Raw genomic sequence first — 21561 nt, 5'->3', positions numbered from 1 at the left:
CGGAGATGTCCCGGGCATCGATTTGATCCCGGAAAAAAAAATCATGATATTTTGCAAAATTTTCATAAATTTTCTTAAATCAAATCTCGCACATTTCACCTCTCGATCGTAAAACATATTCTGACCTGGTACACATAATACACAGGAACGTTGACACTTACAAGTTTACAATATACAGCCCCCCAATTATCGACTGTCGATTCCCCTCGGCAATAGCTTTCTTCATGCATCGGCAATTAACATTCTCTGTTGAATTCGGCAGCGTTTAATGGTCGGGTTAATTAATGGTTTACGGCCCTTAACAATTATCGTTAATCCCCGATAATCATTAATTTTTAGATCAATCGCTAACTTGCCGAAAGTCTAATTATTACAAACAATGTAAATATATCTATCAAATAAAAAATTAAAGGTGTCAAATAAATCACCTTGCTGTGTTTGTTTTTATGACTGGAAGAATTGCATTACGTGACATGTAGTAATTATCACGACTTTAAGATATAACGGGTGAACAACATGGCTGCGCCCATTCACCGGGTTTATAACTTACAACTTACTTGCTTTTAGGGAATAATAAATGAAATAAAGAAATACTATAAAATGATAAATATGTCGACCTAAAAGACTACTTATAAAACTAGTAAGTTAACTGTTTATCATTAAAATTCAGGAGAAAGTCGTCCTAATTTAATAACGTTATACGATTGACAACCACCACCCCCCCCCCCCCCCCCCCCAACCACCCACCCCAACCCCCTTTTCCACCCCTCCTTTTCCACAACTGCCTACACATCCATTATTGCCGCGATGAAAAGTGTCCCGGAAGCTGTCCAAAATTATGGCATGTATGACTTAAGTTAAAAACAATCTGTCCATTGCTTAGTTTAATAGGGACAGTATCAGATTAATAATTGTTGGGTTGCTGGTTTGATTCTGGGGTGTGGCGAAGTTTCTATGACAAGTTATCTTGGACAATGACTCTAATGGTCATTTGTCTCTCACTGCTGATTCAGAAATTATGTGGGATTAAAAGTCACTTATATGGAAATTGGTAGTTACTGGTTCAGTCTGCGAAAAATAGGCAAAGCCCGAGCCCCAGTCTGGCTAGCATTAAATGTAGGGAGTGTAGTCCAACAGTCTAGCAATGTTTTGAGATCCGAAAATTACATACACAATCACTGAGGGAAATGTTGATTTTTTTCAAGGTATTGGTACGAAATTTTCTGAAATAATTTATAAACAAAATCATTTACACCAGTTGTATTTATGGATACACATATTATTTTTTTTCCAAGTAAGCTACAATGCCATAAGCTAAATGAAATCATTTGACCCTTGAGTTTCAGTCTACTGTACACCCTGTCTAAGAATATCAGAAATAAATGTTAATCAAGTGATATCACTTTGCATTATTTTCTCCAGATTTAAGTAAATTTAAAAAACCTGGCCACAACTTTTGTTAGAATTTTCGGGCTAGTTAAAATTGGTTCGGGCTATATGATATTTTGATGGACAAAGCCCGAATGTCTATGACCATAAAAAAGTTTTTTGTGCAGACTGCTGGTTAGTTATCCAGAAAAATCAGTAAGGTGGATTGACTCTTGAATAATGATCAAAAATGTGTTAAAATATGTTAAGAAACCAGAAAAACAAACTGAAAAACAATCTTCCACAAAATTTGAAAAAGTTAAGACATCCCTAATTTTTGTACTTCATTATTAAACAAACTGTTTGCTGTCAACCTGAATACTATATAAGGTAGTTCTGTTAAATATTGCAGGGAAATTGGGCCATGGGGATACATGCAGACAATATAAACCAAAGATCATTGACAGTTTAGCAGGTGTTACTATCAGAAAAATTGTATGTGGCTGTCATTTTTCTCTGGCACTTACAACCACTGGTCAGGTAATATAATAAATACCACATATCATGCAGTTTATTTCGCTGTACAAAATTTTGACTTTGAGATGGCTCTTTGATTCTTTTTATGTGTCTAGCTTGTTCTTGTTAAGCTGATTTTTTGTAAAGTTTTTTTTTGCTTCTTTAAAGAGGCAATTTTGTAAGAGAGTTTAAAGTGATGTCAGCTCTTTTAATTCTATAATCAATTCTTGAACATAAATTTTTGTAACTCTTTGTAAGGGTACAGGCATTAAATATTTGAAATCTACATATAAGTGTTTTCATGTTTTTTCCTATTTGGAAATTCAGTTTTATATTTTCAGCTGTATGCATGGGGATGTGGTTCTGTGATTGGGTGTGGCTCTCCTGATGCCACAGCCCTCAAACCCCGCCTACTGGAAGACTTTAACTCAATACGATTGGTGGATGTTGTGTGTGGAGACAATCATTGCCTTGCTCTCACTCATGGTGGGTATTTTAATGTTAACATTTTTAGCATAGCATTTTCAAGTATATTTGGGCTGTCCTACTCACCCAGCATCATATTGTCTATTAATTCTGTGAACAGTTTTGGTAGAAGCATTTCACACTAGATTTAAATTGTTTAAATATAATTCAGTTTATTATTGAGTTTTTAGTTATAGATACTTTTAAGACAAAGTTTAAATCTTCTCATTATCATTGCATTCTGACAGATAATGTAGTTTATGCATGGGGTAACAATGCCATGGGTCAGTGCGGTCAGGGTCACTCACAGAGTCCTATAACACGGCCTAAGAAAGTGACTGGTAACATCGGTAAAGCACCAATACATCAGATCTCAGCTGGAACTTCACATAGTATAGCATGGACAGCAATACCATCCGACAGGTATTTGTGTGTGTGTGTGTGTGCGAGTGTGTGTGATACACAAATCTGGATAAAGCGTGATCCTCGGAAACATTAATCGCAACAAAATTACATGAAAATTGCAGGCTGGGTTTTATTGAGTCTGTGCATGGGTGAAAAATTGCAACATCTTTCAAAGTCTAGGGTTATTTCTTCAGATGGCTTATCATAGTAATGGTATTTGTTAGTGGAGTAGAGTGCATGGATATAAATAAATGAGTATTATTAAGGTTTGATTGAAGGTTAAGTAAAACTACTTTAAATGTGATATCTTTGAAAATAGGTACTCATGTCATTTGCTCACATAAGAAATCTGTGAAGGCTGACCCTCTTAACAAAGAATCAGAGTGTTAGGCCAGTAGGTCTCAGATATGCATTTCAGTTCTTGATGATAGGTTTTGCTGATGAGTATATTTTGAACAATTTCAATACTTATCTAATTAATTCTTGCTTTGAAGTTGGCACTAATATAATTATGGGAAAACATAAAAAGGTATTGGTACCAATTTCAAGACACCAGTCTATGATAGAAATACTAATAAAAACTGATACTGAATGCTATGAATTAAACAACCTTCTATGTACAATGTAATAAGTTGTAACAATTTTCTTAAATACTTAAATACAGTAGAACTTCGGTAAGTCGAAGTTGAAGGGACTTGCGTAAAAACTTTGACACATCGGGACTTCGACTCATGAATTTCTCTCAATTCCATGATAAAATTTCGACCCGTGACTACTTCTAATTATAATATCTATAACGAAACCTATTTCATGTTTTTCCATCATTAATCTGATATTTTACATTGTACAATGATAAATATAGAATGTTAAATAACTTTTTTTACGGCTAATTATTTGGACTACCCGTTAACGTATACAATAGAGTTACAAAAGGCGTAACAATACGAAAGGGCGATAACTAAATCAGCTTATAATAAATATTTCGCGTGTAATTCTCACGCGACACCGGGTCACCGATGTTTTGACCGTTTTCAAATGAAAGTAGTTCTTACTGTTTACTGTCAATTACCACTACGGCAATTAAAATAGAAACGATTAAAGCATTTTATCACACATTTTATCGCAAACAAGGCTGTTTGAACACACGGCTGTGTAATTAACACCTGTCACACAAGTTGATTGGAAATCGTCTTCGCAGCCAGCTAAGGTGCGAAAAATATCTCGAGATCGAAGGTGTCAAAATTATCGAACGACTTCGACTTATTTGTGGTAAATTGCACTAGATTTACTTTATATGGACAACGAAAAAACTTCGACACATCGAAAAATTCGACACATAAAATCTCGACTCATAAATAGGTTTCTATAAGGTATATATAGGGGAAAAAATCGGGACTTTCATTTTTCTTCGACACATCGAGAAAATCGACTAATCGAAGTTCGACTCATAGAAGTTCTACTGTATATCTTTTTATGTATAATATCACTTAATACATATATCACAGACCACTTGGTATCTGTGTAACTATGTTGATATGTTTAGTTTGTATATACATATATTTATATTTCAGACCTCTGATGTCCTTACATAGACCATTCTGTGTGGACATACAGGAGGAGACATTCTACATTCTACGTCAGTTTCTAGAGAGATATTGTCATAGCTTTGATATTGAACTGGCCCCCATGCCTTTCCAAACTCCAAGGTAACTTAAGTAATATTTTACACCATATGAAGACATTCATTATTAAGCGTCTTCTTTGGCGAATTGTGGTTTATTGTTTTTACATAATATAATTTGCTCTATCTGTTGGTTGATCTCAATTATCTTCATCAGAGTATCAGAGGCACTTCAAACAGAAATATATATAAAAGATAAGGAATATCCTCGGAAATACATTGAAAATCATATGTTTGTGCTATTTTCAGTCCCTTTTGGGTCATTTTTCACAATAAGAGTAATTATTCTGCAAAAACATAGCTAGTGATGATTATGAAATTTTATTTTGCACAGACTTACATAAACGGAGTAACAATCTCGGAGTCTCTTTTTTTTTCTATGACTGATCTGTTCTGCTATGAGTATGGGAATTGCACTTTAGTAATTTCAGGAAGAAGGTTACAAATGTTAGGTTATTCTCTGTAAAGTATCCATGGATGGTCTTATTCAAATATATGTTTTATATTGTCACCACTTATACAGAAATTGTTACTGAACTCGTATTTCGTTTTTATTTTAGTGAACACCAGTATTTTGTACTGCTTTGTCTGAAGGTGCTGTGTATACATTTGTCTCTGGCACAGAATGCAGGCTGCTCTAGAAACTTGCTCGGTGACCAGGCCAAACCTCTGAGGAATCTCTTATTTAAACTGATTGACATGAAGGCACCAGATTCAATTCAGCAGGTGATCATGTTATCTTATTTGTAACTTTTTGTGGATCAGAAAAAGATGTCACCATAATTTCATAACTTCAAAATTGATCTTTTCAAACCAAGATTTAGTGAATTTCTGTCTAAAATTTCAGAACTTTGCAACAAAGTATGTGTCTGTAAATCTATTAATCTGTTAATAGCTTTTTTATGAAAAATAGCATTATCTTTTTTATAGTACTAGATAGGTTTACAATTTCATTCAGGACAATAGAATGATGTTATCTTAAGCATGCAAATAGTTCATTAATATGATTGACTGATGTCATTTAGTGCATATGGCTCAACTTAAACCTAAAGGATGCATGATTACATCTTCTGGCAGCAGTGCAAACACTAGAATTTCAAGTCTGTAGTTAGCTGCAATCTAAAGAAAGTTTGATATAATTTATATTTTTACAGCTGGTATGTGAGTGTCTGTCAGTTGGAGCACAGATGTTGTTACCAAGTCTTGGGGATAGGATGGAATTATTACATTCCTTGTTACCGCAGTCCCCTCAGTGCTGGAATGTATTGTCCAGAGGACAGGTTAGTACAGGTTTTAATTGAAGGACTCAATTGTGTACACGGTCTTAGGTTTTTGTTTAACATGGATAAAACATTTTGTGTAACAAATATGTAACATGTTACAAATATATAACAAGTCTGCACGCTAAAATTAATAGGGAGAGCATCAGATTTTGTAAATCAGGGACCTCGGGTTCAAACCTCAGTCAAGGCAAAAATCTCTGTGACAAATGATCTGGGACATTAAGTTAGTCATTTGGTTCTCACGGCTGATTCAGAAATGTGAAATTAGTAGTCAGCCATATAAATTTGTAATGAATTTTGAGCAAAAAATAAAGCTTGATGTTATAATTTCCTAGGTTTTTTAATCACTTAATCTTTTTTTGTTCGGAATGGCATATGTTTAAGATCACAGAAGAAACTGCTAATTAATTGTTTATTATGTTTAATCTACTTGATGGGACATTAATATAAAGAAAACAGTTGTGGCACATTCAAGATAAATCATTGTGGGGAGACAAATGCCTGTCCTTTAAAAACAAGAAGGGGCTAATGGTTGCAATAGCAAAATAAGGGGGGAAATATCATAGAGTCATATATTTACAGTATATATTGTATCTTGTGTTTTGCAGAGAATGCAGTTAAACATGATTCTGTCTAGTCTACAGAATAACAGCCATATATCTGTGTTACTGGGCCTAAGTCAGTGTAATTTACCCTCGGTCAAGTTTATTCCAGATCTACACACAGCGGAAATACTTATGAAAAATATTCTTAGAAATCTAGCCTTTGAAACTGTAAGTATCATTGTCATAATGTTTTTGTTTTACAGTTTAATTGGTTATAAAGTCTTGTTGAAATATATATTTACTATCACATCAGAATGTTTCAGATTTTTGATTTGTGTATGTTATTTATAAAACATGAACATGATAAATTGTTAGTTTTCTCTAGTCACCTTTCTTTACTATTAAAATTGAAATGAATTATACTGAGGGTTCTTAAGACTTATTACAAACAATTTGTCTAGAATGGTACAAAGAATGACATTATGAGCAATCAAATTTATCTTGTTAACTTTTTTATTTGTCATTTTATTATATAATACTGCAGGTATGTAACACCACTTTTCATTGGATGATCTTAACGTTTATATAGTTTGATATACATGGCTGCTGTCAATTTTTTAAGAAATCTCTTACTTTTTTTCTCTCTGAAAAAGGAAGTTTGCTGTATTATAAATACGTTGTAGATATTCCTGACCAGTTATATGGCCATACATAAAAGGTTGTTTGCAATATAACCCTTGTCTAGCATTTTAGGTCACATATACAACCATTTATATCAGGCCATATAACCTGTCAAAAAATCTTTATAACTAATAAAATACAGTAGTTTCTTCTGTGACAAGATTTAAGAAATCATTTTACTTTTTTTTTTCTTACAGGAATCTGCTTTGAATGAGCTTGAGAAGAACAATGATAAGGAGATTGTATGGGAATCTAAGGAGACATGTTGCCCCCAGCTACATGAGTTACTCTCCTCTATACACAAACATCTGTTTGCTTTTTGTACGCAGTCTGACAATGTTACTACATCTGTAAGTTGAATATACTGTTCTGAATTTTCATAGATTGATAGATTTGTTTCACATTACTGTGTACATGGATGACAAACATAGCAATATCTTAAAATATACAGAACAACAAAATAAAGTATACAATACTAAGACCATGTTGTCAATATAGTAAGGATAACACAAAAAAAGGATGAAAGATAAATCCTGATTTCCATTGCAGTCATTACATGTAGTTACCATGAAGATTACCTTGAAGACTTGAATACTTTTTCAACATCTTTGTTTTACGAATATATGCAATCCATGTAAATGCTTCATTTATTATATACAGGTTATAATAAATGACTGAATTCATTATATTTATCAATATACATGTATTTGTATCTGATTTCTAATGTTTACACATTTTGATACAGTTGTGCATGTGGGGCCAAGTGGAGTTTTTGACTTAAAACCATGATCCCCTCTAATCTTACTGGAAATTTTGATAACTATCATGCTATCAAGCTATTTTACGAAATGTCTGTGGTTCTACCCAGGTTCCTGTTAGTGCCTTAAAACAATGAACAGAAGGGTATTTGAGGTCTTCCTTCACCAGTAAAGCTACAAAGTGGCTATATTACATTTACAGTATTTATGGCGTGACTCAACAATGACTTTATTTGGTCACTTGACAATGTTTTCAACGTTTAAAATTGAAACTCTTTCTTAATTTTCATAAAGTTATGAATGAAACTGGAGGCTAGCCACTGTTAGAATGTTTCTCATATTTGTTCTAGTATGTAGATGTGATGGAGTTGGTACAGAATCACCTGAGTCTAATGATTCCGTTATGTTCAGAGCTTATTTCCCAGGCGGCCAAACTGCTGAGTGAGCAGAGGAAAGTTAATTTACAGGAGCATGTGATAGGTGAGATATTGTAGTGACATGTGAAATGTCTGAACAAATTGCCTAATCAAAAACTTGTGGTGGTGTTTATAGATTTAAAGCAATAGGCATTTATGATGTATATTTTTAGCTAAATTGAGCATGCTTACGCTCAAGTGAGTTAATGTGGTAGGTATTTGTCTGGTATTTGGTTAAGTAGTCAGTTGAGATGAAACACAAAACGTAGGAATGATCACTTGACAGTCCCCTACAGAAATAGCTAAAAAAGCCTTTTTCTGCTGAATAAGATAACTAATAGAGTTAGAGAAAGAAGTTGTTAACCTTAGCTGATGTCTCCTACACTGATGGGTAGATTTTGATAAAACTCATTACATGATTTGAAATTAACCTTGGGTGGTACAAAAATATTGTCAATGGCCTCAAAAAGTACTTGAATTTGGTTTCCATATAGAAAAATGTTTGAATTACATGTTGTTTTTTTCTCCTCATTTTTTTCTCTGGAATAAAATGGACTTCACTAATTTTCTAGCATTGAAAATGTTTCTATTTTTCAATTCTGTATGATCTGATTACTGGACACAAGAAACCTTTTTGATCACTCCCCAAATTATCTTTACTATTCATTTCGCAATTTGTGGCGCAAGATGATGGTGATATGCTGCAAAATTTGATTGAGATCTAATTGATATATCTACCTTGAAAATACATATTTAAACTATATTTGTGGGGGAAAAAAAAGAAAAAATAAAGCACTAGCTCCTAATAGTGAAAAAAAAATATATTAAAACATAACAAATAAAATAATCTCTGACACTTTGGAAAGAAACCCAATGCAGGAAAAGTTGTATAAATGTATTTCAGATGCTTTTTAAGGTCATCTTTTTTGTTATTTTTCACAGCTTAACCCTTTACCTCATATATACGCAAAACAACGCACTTTCCACCCCCTCCCTCTTTAAGGCCTCAAATAGTGAAAAAATGTCCTATTTGGGCCCCAAACACATGTTTTCATTTGAGAAATGTTGCTAAAAAAATGAGCACTTTTTCGCGTTAAAAATGACCCCAGGTCAATCATAAGGTAACATTTAACCAACGTTGAAAAGCCTTTGACTCTATCTCAATCCATTGAGAAGTTGCAGCACTTTGAAATCAATTTCGATTGAAAAAGTCAATGCAAAATAGTGATTTTTGGCAATTTTGAGACATACCCTCGTTGCCATGGTAACAGGAAATTAAAGACTGAGCATGTTGTTACAAAGGCAATGGTCCAGTCAATTTTTGTGCCAAGTTTGATTAGTATTGAAGCATTTTTCATAGTTTCATAGCAGTTTGAACTTGTAACAGGAGGCTTTTCAATGAAAACGGCCATTTTTCACAATATGCTCATAAGGGAAAGGGTTAACTAAAAAAAATAAATATGTTACAAAACAACAAATTTTCACCAAAATTAGGGGAAAGGCCACATGTTAACATGGAAAACTAGATTTTGGGTAATTCCAAGGTTCTTCATCATTTTTTGTTAACCCTTTACTTCATATATACGTGACACAACACACATTCCACCCCCCTCCCTCTTTTAGGCCTCAAATAGTGAAAAAATGTCCTATTTGCCAAGAAAATTTTGAACTTGTGAGAGGCTAAAAATGACCCCAGGTTGATCATAAGGTAACGTGTAACCAATGCTGAAAAGCCTTTGACTCTATCTCAATCCATTGAGAAGTTGCAGCACTTTGAAATAAATTTGATTGAAAAAGTCAAAATAGTGATTTTTGGCAATTTTGAGACGTCCCCTCTTTGCCTTGGTAACAGGAAATTTAAGACTGAGCATGTCATTACAAAGGCAATGGTCCAGTCAACATCTGTGCCAAGTTTGATTAGTATTGAAGCATTTTTCATAGTTTCATAGCAGTTTGAACTTGTAACAGGAGGCTTTTCAATGAAAACAGCCATTTTTCACAATATGCTCATGAGGGAAAGGGTTAAGGTAGAATTCCCCTAATGGGCACTATAAGTAACTGTAAAATTGACAACTTAGGACAGTTATATGCCTTAAATGTCACCTGTATGCAAAATTTAAACACAATTTACCGTGTGGTTAATGAGTTATGGACATTTTTCTGAAATAAAACTTTGCCATTAGAAGAGCTTTTTAGCTCACCTGAGCATGCTCAGGGTGAGCTTTTAGGATCGATGATTGTCCGTCGTCCGTCCGTCGTCCGTCCGTCGTCCGTTCACATTTAGTTGTTAACACTCTAGCGGTCACATTTTTGCCTCAATCATCATCAAACTTGGTCAGGATGCTTATCTAGTTGATAGCTCGGATGAGTTCGAACATGGGTCATCTCGGATGAGAAACTAGGTCACAAGAGCTAAAAATAGAAAAACCTTGTTAACACTCTAGAGGTCACATTTTTGCCTCAATCATCATCAAACTTGGTCAGGATGTTTGTCTAGGTGATAGCTCGGATGAGTTCGAACATGGGTCATCTCGGATGAAAAAGTAGGTCACCGGAGCTAAAAATAGAAAAACCTTGTTAACACTCTAGCGGTCACATTTTTGCATCAATCATCATCAAACTTGGTCAGGATGTTTGTCTAGGTGATAGCTCGGATGAGTTCAAACATGGGTCATCTCGGATGAAAAAGTAGGTCACCGGAGCTAAAAATAGAAAAACCTTGTTAACACTCTAGCGGTCACATTTTTGCATCAATCATCATCAAACTTGGTCAGGATGCTTATCTAGTTGATAGCTCGGATGAGTTCGAACATGGGTCATCTCGGATGAAAAAGTAGGTCACCGGAGCTAAAAATAGAAAAACCTTGTTAACACTCTAGCAGTCACATTTTTGCATCAGTCATCATCAAACTTGGTCAAGATGCTTGTCTAAGTGAAAGCTCGGATGAGTTCGAACATGGGTCATCTCGGATGAAAAACTAGGTCACCAGAGCTAAAAATAGAAAAACCATGTTAACACTCTAGAGGTCACAATTTTGCCTCAATCATCATCAAACTTGGTCAGGATGCTTATCTAGTTGATAGCTCGGATGAGTTCGAACATGGGTCATCTCGGATGAGAAACTAGGTCACAAGAGCTAAAAATAGAAAAACCTTGTTAACACTCTAGAGGTCACATTTTTGCCTCAATCATCATCAAACTTGGTCAGGATGTTTGTCTAGGTGATAGCTCGGATGAGTTCTAACATGGGTCATCTCGGATGAAAAAGTAGGTCACCGGAGCTAAAAATAGAAAAACCTTGTTAACACTCTAGCGGTCACATTTTTGCATCAATCATCATCAAACTTGGTCAGGATGTTTGTCTAGGTGATAGCTCGGATGAGTTCGAACATGGGTCATCTCGGATGAAAAAGTAGGTCACAGGAGCTAAAAATAGAAAAACCTTGTTAACACTCTAGCGGTCACATTTTTGCATCAATCATCATCAAACTTGGTCAGGATGCTTATCTAGTTGATAGCTCGGATGAGTTCGAACATGGGTCATCTCGGATGAAAAAGTAGGTCACCGGAGCTAAAAATAGAAAAACCTTGTTAACACTCTAGCAGTCACATTTTTGCATCAGTCATCATCAAACTTGGTCAAGATGCTTGTCTAAGTGAAAGCTCGGATGAGTTCGAACATGGGTCATCTCGGATGAAAAACTAGGTCACCGGAGCTAAAAATAGAAAAACCATGTTAACACTCTAGAGGTCACATTTTTGCCTCAATCATCATCAAACTTGGTCAGGATGCTTATCTAGTTGATAGCTCGGATGAGTTCGAACATGGGTCATCTCGGATGAAAAAGTAGGTCACCGGAGCTAAAAATAGAAAAACCTTGTTAACACTCTAGCGGTCACATTTTTGCATCAATCATCATCAAACTTGGTCAAGATGCTTGTCTAGGTGATAGCTCGGATGAGTTCGAACATGGGTCATCTCGGATGAAAAACTAGGTCACAGGAGCTAAAAATAGAAAAATCTTGTTAACCCTCTTAACTGTTGTGATCCAAATATTCTGTTCATTCTAACATTCTAGTGGTCACATTTTCAACTCAATTATCATCAAACTTGGTCAGGATGCTTGTCTAGGTAATTGCTTGGAGGAGTTCGAAATCACATGTGAAACTAGGTCATCGGAGCTAAAAAAAGAAAAATCTTGTTAACACTGTAGTTGCTACTGTTTTGATCCAAGTATCCTGGAAATTGGTTTGAAAGTTTGTTTTGATGATTTCTAGGTCAAGTTTGAATATGTGTCACCTGGGTAAAAAACTAGGTCGCACTGCTCAAATATGGATAATCCTTGTTAACACTGTAGTGGTCACATTTTTGACTCACCTGTCATGAGACTTGGTCAGAATGCTTGTCTAGGTAATTGTTTGGATGAGTTTGATAAGTCAGGTGAGCGATCTAGGGCCATCATGGCCCTCTTGTTTTTCAGAAATGAGGGAACTCATGAGGGAAAATGTTTTCCTATTGCTCATTGTTAAGAAACAAATAATGACATTCAGGTAATAAATTATATGAGCAAAATGATTGTTTTTAAACGAAATGTTTTTAATATGTATAAAAACGTAGCCCTACCCCACCCACTCTAAACACTTAATTGACCATTTCCCTATGTAAAAAGCCTCATTCAAAATATCCCTAAAAATAACCATAATCAGGGGCTGTTTTCAAAGTTTGCCTAAATTTTCTTAAAGGTATATTGGTTGGTCTTGCAAAATATAAAATACTTTTACCGTGTAGTTTTTATTTTATTAAACTTTGAAAATATCTGGTATCATATTTGCTATTAAAATAGGCATTATGTAGCAAATAAATACCTACAATAATTATATAATTAAAATGAAACTTTTTTTTCTTCTATTAGGGATCTGAGAGATTCATAAAAAAATGTTAAAAACAGGGCTGCCGATTTTCTGCGGATCCGCGGAAATCCGCGGATTTCGTGAGCTCCTGGGTCATTTTTGAGATCGATGTAAATTCGACAAAGACAATAAATTCATTCGTCATATTTTATACAGTACCCAAAAACCGGCACACTTCGGCTTTTATCGTTACGCTAGCCGCCTATGGTACGTCTGTAAGCGCTTTTCTCATTGGTCATATCGAGTCTTTTCCGGTATTCTATTTAAGAATAACCAATCAAATTACAGTTTACATTGTCACTCTTGTCTGTTGTCAAAATGCGTCAAAATGTCGGATATTTGTCAAATTTAGAGTCCAGGAAATTGATTTTAGGGCATACCAAATCATCAGAATGCAGGAGCTTCCAGGGGGCTTTGCCCCCTGGTCCCCCACCAGGGCTCTGCCCTGGACCTGCAAAGGGGGCTTGCGCAGCCCCCTTGACCCCCGGCGTATTTTCCGCTGATTTTGCAATTTGCTGTTGGCAGCCCTGTAAAAAGAAAAAAAAAAAGAAAGAAAAAAAGTTGCCCCTTCTGGGGTTTGAATCCACCCTCCTCAGTTTCAATACACTTGACAGTGATTCTAGCCTATTTGAATATTCTTCAAAGTGGAGATAGTGTATTAGGGGTGTACTACCTTAAAGGAGACTTTTGCCTGGGCACCTCACCAGAACTTTGCCCTTGACTCGCTTGGAACCCATGCCACTCGGCTGCAATTTTTCAGGAGTTTAAATTTTTTAGCTCGACTATTCAAAGAACAGTAGGGCTACACCACTCACCCCTTGGTAACACTTCAGTTAAAGTTTGCATGCAACTTCGTATCTCATCAACCATTAAAGAAATTTGCTTGAAACATCATACACTTTTTATAAATCATAATAGGAGGTCACTTTCCAAGACTCATAACTAAGTCATGTAAATTATTTGTAATTTTTTTAATGAAATCTTCCTCTTTGTTAATTTTTACATATTCAGGCTCTTGTTTTACTATCAAGCACTGAGCTGTCCTATCGACAGCTCTTGTTAACATTCACTCATGGTTACATATAATTTTGTCGTTTTGGGGCGTTCTTTAGGGATTCCGTTTTGCTCTATTTTCATACCTTTTTTGTACAAATTGTTTATATGTCTTTGCAGATATGTTCTTAAGGGTATGTTCTTGTCATCTTCTGTGTTTATAGTTAACAAATATATATATACACATAGTTACAATCAGTGCATATTGAGTATGTTTATTCTATGATTTTCACCTACTGTTTCCTATGTTTATGAGTATTTATAGATGTGAATGTAGTTGTCATAGCATTCATCATGACAATAACAGCTGTAATACAGCATCCTGGTTTCACTATGCCAACACACAGCCTGGGGACTCTTCAGATCCTCATGTAAAACCTCCCCCTTAGAACAATCTCCTGATATCTCTTCTATAACATTCCTTTTATCATCACACACAAAGACAGTTCCATCATCTGACAGTGCTATTCCACATGGGTTTCCCTGAACTCCGTAGCTGCCGTTCATCTTACCTTGCCAGCTTAATTGTACTACCCTTCTCAATTCCAAATCAGACACATAGATAGAATGACTGTTTGTCAGGATGTGCTGTGGATTTTTGAATTTTGTTTCTCCATCAATTGTTGAAAGAACAGTGTCATTCATATCAATAATCTGGACTTTTGCTGGGTCACAGAATGACACAACAAGTTTACCTAGGTAACAGCCTACTCCATGACATACTCCGTCAACCTTTAAAGTGCGGTTCTTTCTGAGTTTGTTATTAGAGATTGATATAAATTGAATGGTTTGTTTTAAAGAAAATGTGACAGCAAGTTCTGTATTGGTTATTTTGGTGATATCCCAAGGTTTACCATCTAGCTGTAATTGATCAGTGACTGACTTAGTACTGGTATCCACCACCTTTAATGCCTTGTTTAGGTAGTCAGAAATGATAAGGCAATCAGGAGTGAAGAAAATCATCGCACTTACCAAGCATTCATATTTATCTTTTGGTGTTTTTACACAAAGTGTGCTCTGATGTGATGCCTGCCTTGATTTTTTCAGCACCGATTTAGAAAGAGATTTTTTATATCTTTGTGTCAGTGAACCCAAAGACTTCTCTTTTTTAAGAAGGGTAAGTATTGCCTTGTTTGGGTTAAAAATGTATTTGACATCATGTGATGTAAGCTTCAACATATTTTCTTCAACATCTTTCTTTGTTTTCTCTGCAAGTTTTAGTTCCAGAAACAGTTTATCAGCCTGTTTTGATGTGTTGAGTTGTTTAAGAGTGTCTGATGATGTCTCCAGAGTTTTGGTTAAATCATCCAGTGATGTTACCACTGCCTTCAATGATTTTTCGTCATCTTGTTCTGCTAATTTTGCTATATCTTCAGCTTGTTTTTCCAGTTCATCTAGAATTTGGTTGATTTCTTGTCGATACTTTTTGATATCTGCCAATACATCTTTCAAAGAGTTGTTGGATTTGCCTGTCATGCCCCTGATATCTTTCACTTTATTTCTACATTCGTCAGCAGTGGTTTTTATAGCTTTTAACATATCTTGATATTCTTTGCTGTCAATAATATTACTTGAAATATCTGGTATATAGTTGACTTCGCAGACAGTATTTGGATGTTTAAGGGTAACACAAACACTGCAGAGTAACTCCTTATGGTCATGACAGTAGTACTTGATCTTCTCTTTTGAATGCATAGTGCAGGGTTGGGTCAGGTCATAATGCTGGCTTATATTTATGGATGCTGAAAATTGATTTAAGGATATAGGCATCCTTTTTGCATCCAAAAGAGTGTGGTGTCTCGACAGTTTATGCTTTTTGTGAACATTAAAACATGTCTTGCAAAGATGCTCCTTACAAACTGTGCAGTAACCATGGGCAGGAAGTTTAGCTCCTTCCCTAACACAAGACTGGCAATAAACTTTAAGATCTTCATCTGATGCTGTGGAAAATGTTGAAGATGTTGATGATGATAATGATTTCGATGCTGTTAATTTTTTTGATAGTGATTTCTTTTTTTCAGCCATGTTTAACCTGAAATGTATTATAGACAGTCATTAATTTTTAAACAGAAACATTTTAAGGGAAAAAAATAGTAGAGTTGGTAGGGTTTTTGTGTCGCCTTCAAAAGGCGACATATAGGGATTACTTTTGTCGGCGTCTGTGTCGGCGTCGTTGTCGGCGTCCCCTAAAGCTTGTCCAGAGCATAACTCAGTCACTTTAAGTCGGATCGACTTCAAACTTGGTATGCAAGCTTCTTTCAATAACACGAAGTGCAGTGCACAACTCTGCACTTCTTAATTTTTGAGTTATTGCCCTTTGTAAATTTTCATACTTTAATTTTGTCCGGGCCATTTCTCCTAATGTATAACAGCTATGGACTTGAAACTTCATACGATGATAGATCTCATTAAAAAGAAGTGCAGTGCACAAGAATCAGTACTCTGCACTTCCTGATTTTTGAGTTATTTCCCTTTGTTAATTTTCATACTTTATTTTTGTCCGGGCCATTTCTCCTAATGTATAACAGCTATGTACTTGAAACTTCATAGGATGATAGATCTCATTAAGAAGAAGTGCAGTGCACAAGAACCGGTACTCTGCATTTCTTATTTTTTGAGTTATTGCCCTTTGTTAATTTTCATACCTTATTTTTGTCCAGGTCATTTCTCCTCAAGTATGAAAGCTATGGACATGAAACTTCATAGGATGATAGATCTCATTAAGAAAAAGTGCAGTGTACAAGAACCGGTACTCTGCATTTCTTATTTTTTGAGTTATTGCCCTTTGTTTATTTTCTTACTTTATTTTTGTCCAGGTCATTTCTCCTCAAGTATGAAAGCTATAGACATGAAACTTCATAGGATGATAGATCTCATTAAGAAAAAGTGCAGTGTACAAGAACCGGTACTCTGCATTTCTTATTTTTGAGTTATTACCCTTTATATATTTTCATATTTTACTTTTGTTCAGGCCATTTCTCATAAATTATAAAAGTTATGGACTTGAAACTTCATAGAATGATAGATCCTATTGATAAGAAGTGCAGTGCATAGAAACTGCTGCTCTGTACTTATTATTTTTTAAGCTATTGCCCTTTGTTAGTTTTCTTATTTCATTTTTGTCCTGGCCATTTCTCCTAAACTATATTGTTCACAAGGCGACACATCCGACTCGCGGAGTTCTAGTTTTTTGTACATATATAGCCAAAATATTAAATGTAGTTTACTATACACAAAAGAGAATGCTCTATAATATTTATTTGAAAATAAGTCTTCTTGTGTTAGATTTTAATAAATTTTGGCTTGTATGTATATATTGACGAGGATGATTTGTATAAGTTGCATACAAGCATCAGTCAAATATAATTAAACCAAGGAACAAAACAGAATTCAGATCAATTATGATCACCTCAACTACATCACTTCAACAAAGTCACAAAACTTCCTTCAATACAACAAAATATAAACCATGAAGATACACCAAGGCTATCCCATAGTTAACTTCCTTGATCATAAAAAATCTATAATCATAAAAATTTTACATTCTTAACCTTTTCCCTCATATAGACTTGTTTTGAAGACTTTTTGCCCCCCTCTTTTTGAAGCCTCAAACAGTGAAAAAATGCCCTATTTAGGCCCCAAACACTGTTTTTTATTTGAGAAATGTTGTTAAAAAAGTGATGTGGCCCCTTCTGTTTGCGGGGTTTGAAGGGGGGTGGTAGTCCCCCTCATCACCAAGAAAATTTTGGACATGCGACAGGCTAAAAATAGCCTCAGGTTGATCTTAAGGTGATGTGTAACCAACGCTGAAAAGCCTTTTACTCTATCTCATTGCATTGAGAAGTTGCAGCACTTTAAAATTAGTTTTGATAGAAAAAAACAATGCAAAATAGTTATTTTCCGCAATTTTGAGATGTCCCCCCATTGCCATGGTAACAGGAAATTTAAGATTGAGCCTGTTGTTACAGAGGTTATGGTTCAGTCGACATATGTGCCAAGTTTCATCACTATTGAAGCATTTTTCATAGTTTTATAGCAGTTTGAACCTGTAACAGGAGGCTTTTCAATGAAAACGGCCATTTTTCACAATATGCTCATGGGGTATTAAAGGTTAAAGTATAATAAGTATAGACTAAGCGAGTAGCTACAGGTAAAAGTAAATGTGCATTGTAACATGACATATACTTTAAATCTCTAACAAGGTATGGCTTTAGAAATATATAGAAGCATATACTACTTTTGACAAGATTACCTATTGATAAAAAAGCACCTTATTACATTGTATATAAATTATATTCTACAGTCACCACAGCAAATAAAGTTGGGGCATAAGTGTCCTATGGACTCATTTCTAGTCAAATGTAAAACCAAGATTTGCTAACAGTATTCTACTTACTTTAAATACATTTATGGAGTAATTCATGCATTATTATCATATGTATATGTATCTAAATATTGTACCTTTAGTAATCCTCAAAATTTTTTCACAGTTTTTAACCTGTTATAAACCTGTCCGTTAATATTTTACTGTCATTTAATTCTACTTTTACCACCCTGTTTTATATAGATAAAAAGGAATGGCAATCCTCCAGATTTAATTTTATCAAATATTTAATCAATAATGACATGGTATGATTTATATTGTGTCAGATAATCAAATGATTCATACAGTACAACCTGCTCGAAGCGACATTTGTTATAATTTCATTTGCAGAATACCAACATATTGGCCTTGTCCTGATTTTTAGTTGATGGATATAGATTTGCTCTAGTTGGTCAGTCACTCTGTCCGTCTGTAGACGCACAAAACAATGAAATGTTTGGTCATCCATGCTCAATGGACCCTTTCTAGCTTTTTATAAACTTTATAATTTGATCCCAGTTGTAATGACACCTGTAATTTCCAACCACATTTCTTGGTAGAGCTGTCATGCTTTCCCCTTAAACCTCTCTTTATCAAGGAGTTTGCTCTTTATTTTTAAAATTAATAGCAATTAATAGCAATTTCCTTTATAAAGAAAGGTTTAACTCCTTGAAACCTTGGAGGTTAAGATAGATAGTAATTTATTCATTGTTTCCGGAGTGAATTTATATTGAACCGAAAGAAATTTAAACTTTTTGGCTGAAACATTACTTGTAACAAGATGATGTACAGAAAAGAGGTTTGAGCTTCCTGAGATCAAAATTGGCCCAGCTGTGGGGATTAAAGACTTATATCCTGAAAGTAACTTATGATAACACATAACTAGCTAGACACCTCACAACAATTGGTAATATGTCAGTATTGAAATCATTAATGAGTCCGAAAATTAACCTTTTTGTTTTCTGTTTTACTCCATCTTCAGGATAAAATTGTAAATACAATTTTAACAATAATGTTATGAATTTATATGAAGGTCAATGGGGATAGTCAGAAGGGATGTAATAATACAAGAGTACAAAAATGGGGGTCTAAATATGATTGACATTCCTATACTGAAAAGAATATTAAATCATTCAAATAATAGGTTTTGGAAAGAAAGAAAAAAAAATATATAAAACATTTAGGTTGAATATCTATATTTAAATGCAATACAAACACAAAAGATATATTGATATTTAAACTTAAAAACCAATTTATACCTGCAAGGTTAGTAGCTTGGAGTGAGATCTGAGCTTTAACCTGCAAAATACCTATAGTTATTTTTCGCGGAAGGCAAATTTCTAGATTTTAAACTGTAATCTAAATTTAGGGAATGTAAATTTAGCGTTTTGTTGTACATGTTTCTTTTTTTTTGCGTTTTTCTGCTGAAATTTTTTTTTATAATAATGAACAATTAGAGATAGTTAATGATTTCAACTATTTAGGAGTAGTTTTAAATTATACGGGTTCATTTGTTTTGCATTGGAAAAGCCTGAAAAGCATGTAATGTTCTACAAAGTAATATCAATATGGTAGAATTATCACCATATATTTCTTTACAATTATTTGATTCTTTTGTTTGCTCTATTCTGAATTATGCATGTCCTGTATGGGGATTTTCTAAGTCAAAAGATATTGAAAGTGAACATCTCAAATTTTGCAAATATATTTTAGGCGTTAAGAAAAGTTCCAACAATAGTGCTGTATACGGAGAATTAGGAAGATACCCTTTATATATAAACAGATATGTTCAAATGATAAAATATTGGTTGAAAATTTCAAATACAAATAATATTATTTTAAATACGATATATAATGACTCATTAAAACAATGGTTAAATGGTGTCAAAAATTGGACATACAATGTTAAAATATTATTAGAAAATTATGGTTTTGCAGATGTATTTTTGAAACCAAATGACATTAATATAAATGTATTTTTGGTACATTTTAAACGATTGCTTTAAACAAAAATGGCAAGCAGATTTAAACAATAATAATGTTTTAAACACTCTTTATATTCATCTAAAAACAGATTTAAATTTTGAAAATTATTTAAATACTATCAAATCTAAATATCTAAGGAGTAGTGTTACGCGTTTAAGAATTTCTTCGCATAATCTTAGAATTCAAACAGGTAGATATGGTAGGAATAGAATAGATAGACATAAAGGTTATGCCAATTGTGTCAATGCTCTGCGATTGAAGACGAGTATCATTTTATTCTTATACGCAGTGATTACCATGATTTAAAAATTCGATTAATTAAACGTAATTTTTATCATAGACCCAGTATGTACAAATTCATAGAAATGCTTAAGTCAAACAATAAATCAGTTCTAAACAATCTTAGCAAATTTATTTATTTAGCCAATATGAAAAGAAATGATTTATTGAATTCATATCCTAGACTTTAAGACTATAACAATGTTCATTATATTCACTGTTAGACACTTTATTAGTGAAAAATTGCTGTTATTCAATATCTAATTCATATTTATTAGAGCTTATTCTCCATATTGTATAAACTGAAACATTAATTATTCTCTTTCATTTGAATACCAACCGTGACAAAATGTTTTATATGTATTACTAGTTGATGTATAACGAGATACATGTATATGTATAAGTTAAATAAAATTTTCTTCTGCATCTTTTTATTGTCTCGTCTCAAGTTATTGTCAACATGTTATTGTAAACCTGCTTATGTTTGTATACTTACTTGGAAGGTGTGAATTATCTTATTATACTGGACAATAGGTTAAATAAGCGAAAAACAAAACCTGTTTGCTCACTTTGTCACTTAAAAATGTTTAAGTACTTAAAAGAAGCCTGACCTTGACAGTAATTTGACTATGACAAATAGAAAGTTAAGACAATTTAAGCAAATTTAATAACTTGACCTTGAAAGTCAAGGTCAAAGACATATCAGAATAATTTAAAATGTCCTTGTGTTCTTTTGTCCAAGTATAAATAAATAAAGAGTTATGACAATTTAAGAAAATTTTAATAATTTGACCTTGATTGTCAAGGTCAAAAAGGTCAAGGTCATATTTGAATTATTCAATATAAGGGT

At 34.0% G+C, this 21561-nt stretch overlaps 2 protein-coding genes across 2 annotated transcripts in view; one reads left to right on the top strand and one right to left on the bottom strand.

Annotated features, from left to right (window-relative positions):
- The window catches only part of LOC132744673 (probable E3 ubiquitin-protein ligase HERC1), a gene marked incomplete at its 3' end in the record, with an annotated part of 88250 nt that overhangs the window by 6946 nt on the left and 59743 nt on the right, over positions 1–21561 (top strand). The window contains 9 exon segments of the mRNA XM_060733433.1: positions 1781–1908; positions 2226–2370; positions 2598–2772; positions 4326–4460; positions 4996–5161; positions 5590–5715; positions 6327–6491; positions 7142–7294; positions 8053–8182. Coding sequence (XP_060589416.1) covers positions 1781–1908; positions 2226–2370; positions 2598–2772; positions 4326–4460; positions 4996–5161; positions 5590–5715; positions 6327–6491; positions 7142–7294; positions 8053–8182 — 1323 coding nt within the window.
- LOC132744674 (E3 ubiquitin-protein ligase TRIM71-like) lies at positions 14220–18652 on the bottom strand. Its single transcript, XM_060733434.1, has 2 exons — positions 18545–18652; positions 14220–16115 (listed from the first exon to the last, which is right to left on the bottom strand). Exon 2 carries the CDS (start codon positions 16106–16108, stop codon positions 14333–14335), a length of 1776 nt encoding a protein of 591 aa, XP_060589417.1. The 5' UTR covers positions 16109–16115; positions 18545–18652; the 3' UTR covers positions 14220–14332.

Source organism: Ruditapes philippinarum, unplaced genomic scaffold, assembly GCF_026571515.1.
Source record: "Ruditapes philippinarum isolate M1 unplaced genomic scaffold, ASM2657151v2 ctg5299_1_1_1_1, whole genome shotgun sequence".
Taxonomy (NCBI): Eukaryota; Metazoa; Mollusca; class Bivalvia; order Venerida; family Veneridae; genus Ruditapes; species Ruditapes philippinarum.
This window is presented reverse-complemented; position numbering and strand designations above follow the sequence as displayed.